Source organism: Gouania willdenowi, unplaced genomic scaffold, assembly GCF_900634775.1.
Source record: "Gouania willdenowi unplaced genomic scaffold, fGouWil2.1 scaffold_85_arrow_ctg1, whole genome shotgun sequence".
In the NCBI taxonomy this organism is placed as follows: Eukaryota; Metazoa; Chordata; class Actinopteri; order Blenniiformes; family Gobiesocidae; genus Gouania; species Gouania willdenowi.
In genome coordinates this window covers 1,133,376-1,139,375 of record NW_021145250.1, presented here as the reverse complement: position 1 = coordinate 1,139,375, position 6,000 = coordinate 1,133,376, and the positions used below count along the sequence as shown (strand labels likewise).

Below are 6,000 nucleotides of genomic sequence, written 5' to 3'. Positions count from 1 at the left end.
TGTTCTATGGTTTATGTATGTTTAAGAAGTACCTGTTGTTAACTTAAGGGGGAGGGGATGTGGTATCGCAGTACACAGGAGTCCAGCAGAGGGCGGACTATCGTCATCTATAGAAAGGATATGCATTGTTCATGTAGACTGCAGAAGAAGTCACAGTGTTATCTGAGTGAAGTAAAAGACAGTGAACCAAGTTTGTGATGTGGCCTCTATTATTATCTAAGATGCAACACAGAGCATTAGCACAGGAAACAACAACGAAGAGTCATTATGCACGTTTACTTTAGGGGTCACACAAATTAGACCGAGGGCCACATGGACCCACTTCTGCGTTTTAGTGGACATTTGTCTTTAAAAAACACAAAAACAAAAATAGTTTATCATTTTATTTTGAAGGAGATTTATTTAAATGGGCATCCTTCCATACATTCAACAATCAATAACAATTTAGTATTTCAAAATAAATTTTTTTGCTTAATCTTTTTCCAATGTGTAGATTTAACTGGACATTTGAAAGTGCTGGAAACTAAAGCCAAGCATGACTGATCAAAGCTAGGCAAAGCTAAGCTAGGCTAACATCAGAAAGGCTAAATTAACCATAGCTTTACCTCTTACAGTTAGCTTAAGGATAACGCATTTAAGTACATGTTTATGCTTAGCTAAACTCAGCTAGTCTAATCTAGGCAAAGCTAAGCTAACATCAGAAAGGCTAAAATAACACTCCATAGCTTTGTCTCTAAAAGTTAGCATGAAGCTAACCCATTAAAGTACATGTTTATGCTTAGCTAAATTCAGCTAGGCTAATCAAGGTAAAGCTAAGCTAAGCTAACATCAGAAAGGCTAAATTAATGGTCTGTAGCTTTATCTCTAAAGGTTAGCTTAAGGATAACTCAATAAAGTACATGATTATGCTTAGCTAAACTCAGCTAGGCTAATCTAAGCTAGCTAAACACAATTTGACATTTGAGTTGGACAAAAACTACGTAAAAATATTTTAATTTTGGATTTTCAGTTTGATATTAATAAAAATACAGTCCTTTAAAATGTTACTGAGGGTTCAGTTCAAGCATGGGCAACTAACGGCCCTCGGTCCAATGTTGTGAAGCCACAAAACTAACACACAAAACAACAGAAAAAATACACAAAATGACTTAAAAACATACACAAAAGGACAACAAATTCACAAAAGAGCAAAAATACACAAAACGATTCGAGAAAAATACACAAAAAATTACAGAAAATGACGCTACACAACAACAAAAAAAAATACACAAAAATGACTGAAAATGAAACAACACGTGGCCCTGGGACCAGATGAGGTCCCGCTGTAATAAAAGTTGCCCATGTCTGTTTCAGTTTATCTGATGTGAATCTCACAAAAACTCGTTTTAAACAGTTAGCATGTTAGCTAAGTGTTTATTAGAGGATGGACACAGTGAGTGGTACAGCATGTTATGAAAGTGTTGGTCCTCGGCCCAGTGTGTCCTGGCTTAGCTCCGCCCACACGGATACGACGACCAAACGTCTGTCCATTGGGTGTATCTGTGTGTGTGTGTGTGTCTAGTCGTCCTTCTCAAATGTGTGCATAGATGTTTTCAGGATCAGTGTGTCTGTGTACGTCATGTTTGTGTTTCTGTAGAAATCCAGGCCCGTCAGAATCTCCACGTCCCGAACACGAGCCGTGTGAAGCTTCAGTAGGTCCTCCACCCACCGCGACTCGTCTTCATCACTCTGATAACAACACAACAACAATCAGACATTAATAATCAATCACAACAATAATAATCAGACATTAGTAATCAATCACCGTGACTCGTCTTCATCACTCTGATAACAACACAACAACAATCAGACATTAATAATCAATCACAACAATCAGACATTAATAATAAATCACAACAATAATAATCAGACATTAGTAATCAATCACCGTGACTCGTCTTCATCACTCTGATAACAACACAACAAACAATCAGACATTAATAATCAATCACAACAAACAATCAGACATTAATAATCAATCACAACAACAATAATAATCAGACATTAGTAATCAATCACCGTGACTCATCTTCATCACTCTGATAACAACACAACAGCAACAATCAGACATGAATAATCAATCACAACAATAACAATCAGACATCAAAGGTGCAGTCTGCAACTCTTATAAAAGTGACTTTTTGTCACATTTGCTAAAACTGTCACTATATAAGGACAGTTTTACATCAAACTAATAGTTTGTGTGAAAAAAACAGACTCATTGAGCCCCGCCCCCTGCTGCTGCAGCCTTTGGCAGATTGCCAGAATGCACGGCCACCGAGCAAAAAGAACCAATCAGAGCCAGGATTGTGTTTGATGGGCTGTCTGACAGCTGTTGCTCACAGGCCCCGCCCCTTTCCCGGGCTGGAGCGCTTTTTTTTTTTTACATTGTATGATCTGGAGGAGCAGAAGATGGAATTGGTGACTTTTCTGCAGGTAATTACTGCTGCTTGATTTACATTATGTTTGATTTGTAATTGTTACACTAGAACTCTGTGGTGTATGTGTTGTTCATGTGTGTGCAGAAGCCTCCGTGTGGGCTGCTGTAAGTGACACTGTGTTGTTGCTGCTGCTGAGGTGTGTGCACATAGAGAGAGAAGCGCTGCAGTAATATGCTTTTAACAGAGCATGTTATATTACTGTGATGTTGCTGTCGGGCTAACGTTAGCTTGTTAGCTCCTCTGAGGGAGGGACTTTGGAAAGTTTGGAGGCAGGGCAAGAGAGCAGCAGGGAGGGGGAGGGAGGGATCTGAGAGTTGCGGACTGCACCTTTAATAATCAATCACAGAGACTTGTCCTCATCACTCTGAAGATAACATAATAATAACACAACAATCAGACATTAATAATCAATCAACGAGACTCATCGTAATCGCTTTGAGAACAACAAGAACAATCAGATATTGATAATCAATCACAACAACAATAACAATCAGACATTAATAATCACTCATTAGGACTCATTGCACTGACAACAACAACAATAACAACAATCAGAAATTAAGGGGGTAAGCTACGAATCTAGACGACCTCTTCCAGGATTTAATCAATGTGTGCTGGACTACAAAGCTCGCTGAAGCTGAATCACTATGGCAACTAGTCTTTCACAGCTAACCTGGTTTTTCTTTAGCTTAAATGTTAGCTGGTGATAAAGTCCCGCCTCCTGACCAATCAGAACTCTTAGATAACGAGCTGTCCAATGAAAGGTGATGTGATCACGTCACTGTGTAGATCTGATGTGATGCTGGCCATAGACGGTAAAAAAAAGATGCTGACAGGACAGAAATGTGATCCTTTCATTTACGAATGACATCATATAGAAAAAATAAATCTGATGAACTGATCAAATAAAATTAGCGTGTTTTGATCTACGTTCTTAGTCCAGCTCATATCTGGAAAGGAATGTTTGGTTAAACTATAATAATCAGACATTAATAATCACGCACACACACACTCTCCTTTCTTTCTTAGCATCAAACAGGATGTGTTGTAACTTGCAGGGCTGCGTTCACTAACACACACTTTACTACACATTCAGGTCCAGCTGAAACCCAAAGCTAATCATCTGCCTTCAGACAAACAGGACACAGGATGTTATTTCTCCTCCTGTTCAAACTTGTGATTCACAGAAAGTTAATAACCTTCAGTTTCTCCTGAATCCTCTGGTTTCATTAGAAACGAGGAGAAGAACGTAAATGTTTTAGCTTCAGGATATGAGTAGCAGTGGAACTGACGTGTTCACGCTGAGCAACAACAATGTGATGATTCAGCGTTTCAGGGAATCATTTGTATATTAGAGATGTTTGTATCAGTACATTAGTCACAATATAATATACTTTGGAATGTTTTCTTTTATTGATTTCTGTTTTAATAGTTTTAAATGTTTTTTTACTTTTAAAAAATAGTTGTTATAGTATGATTATAAGTTTACATCGTTTGGAACGTTTTCTTCAATAGTTTGCATATTTCTTAAAATATTGGTTTGGTTTTATAATTTATCTAATATTTAATTAATATTTTAATAGTTTTAATATTTAAAAACTATTGCTTTGGGTTTTAAAAATAAATAGTTTTATTGTTTTAAGTGGCATGTTACATTTTATTATTATATTCTAATAGTTTTTATTTCTATTATTAACTGTTGGCTTGGTGTTTTTAGATTTTTAAAACAATTATTTTTTTAAACAGTTTAAAAAAAACATTCATTCTGGTCTTTTTTAATTATCCCTGAATAGTTTTTCAATATGTTTTTTTAATTATTATTAAAATATTGCTTTGGGTTTTATAATTTTTAAAAAGTGGTTTATTATTTTAGGTCTTTTTTTAACCAATTATTCTTAACATTGTTTCAATTATTCGATTAAAACTAGACTAATGCTGATGACTAAAATTAGACTAAAACTGAGTCAAGTTTTAGTCAAAAGTCTAAGACTAAAACTAAATGAAGATATCCAGTCAAACTGAAGCTGTGGTGATGTTAGTTATCACTAGTGTTGTGTTCAACACCACACGATCCGAGACCAAGACTTGCCCGAGACCAGAATGCACCGAGACCGAGTCAAGACCATAAACATTTTTTTTCAATTTAAAAAAATATATAAATAAATAAAATTATGACAAGGTTCAACAGTTAAATAATATTCTCTCTTTAATTTTATTTTATTTTAAATACATTTGATGAACAAAAAAGGTGCCTGCAAAAAATTAACTAAAATATTAAAACTACTACTGCTCCTGATAAATTCACAATTATTCTACATATTTGAAAACAAGATTTTTATGTCAGCTGAATGTACAGCAAGTGTTTAAAAGCATTTCTGCCAAGAAATAATGATTCTTGATTCTGATTCTTTGAGTTGTTCAGGTTTAACAGGTCACAGATTTAATTTTTTAGTTTGAAAAAGCCTTTAACAGGTTATTTTTATTAATTCACATAGTTGATATAGTTTAATGTGGTTAATGTGGCCAAGATGGCGGCGGCCTGGACTACAGCTGATATTATATAATAAAGCCTTAAAAGACATGAATATAATGAAAAGAGTGGATGGACAGAGACATAAATATGTAGACTTTAACACGGACACACACGGACTTATTAAACACACACAGACTTATTAAACACACACGGACTTATTAAACACACACAGACTTATTAAACACACACGGACTTATTGAACACACACAGACTTATTAAACACACACAGACTTATTAAACACACACAGACTTATTGAACACACACAGACTTATTAAACACACACAGACTTATTAAACACACAGACTTATTAAACACACAGACTTATTAAACACACACAGACTTATTGAACACACACAGACTTATTAAACACACACAGACCTCAGTAAACACGGTAAACGGAACATGTTTCACCAGTCGGCTGGCACTAGGACCCAGAAGCAGAGTAAGTGCGTCCCCTATTCAGCCTTCACAGACTGTAATATCATCAGTTTATCATTTTACCAGTTATTAGAGCTACTGTCTTTACCAGGGAGATAATATTTATTACTGGTGATTGTTTTCTGGAGTTTTACTGGGATTTTTACCGGTGATTAGTTCATATCTCCTTCTGCTCTGTGGTCCAAACTGACACCGTAGCCACACACACACACGCACACACACACACACACACACACACACACACACACACACACACACACACACACACACACACACACACACACACACACACACACACACACACACACACACACACACACACACACACACACGTCACTCAGTCACATTAAGGAAGGTTGTGGTCATTATAACAGGGTGGATTAAATAATGAATAAAGGATTGTTTTATCCTGTTCTTCTCTGTGTTATTATCACATTATAAAAAAGGTTAAAAATAGCAGGAATTAGTGCTGGTCTCTAACGGTCTTGAGAGAAAATCCCGAGTCCGAGACAAGACCGAGTCAAAATGCTTCAGAGACCGAGACCTTT

General features: G+C 36.1%; 1 protein-coding gene across 2 annotated transcripts in view; it reads right to left on the bottom strand.

Annotated features, from left to right (window-relative positions):
- Window positions 1-315: 315 nt before the first annotated feature.
- LOC114460950 (ectonucleotide pyrophosphatase/phosphodiesterase family member 2-like) overlaps window positions 316-6,000 on the bottom strand; it is a 30,043-nt gene continuing 24,358 nt past the window's right edge. For both annotated transcript variants that reach the window (XM_028442847.1, XM_028442848.1), the window contains exon 25: window positions 316-1,728. In XM_028442847.1, the coding sequence (XP_028298648.1) occupies window positions 1,558-1,728 (171 nt within the window). In that variant the 3' untranslated portion in view covers window positions 316-1,557. The remainder of the gene's footprint in view (window positions 1,729-6,000) is intronic.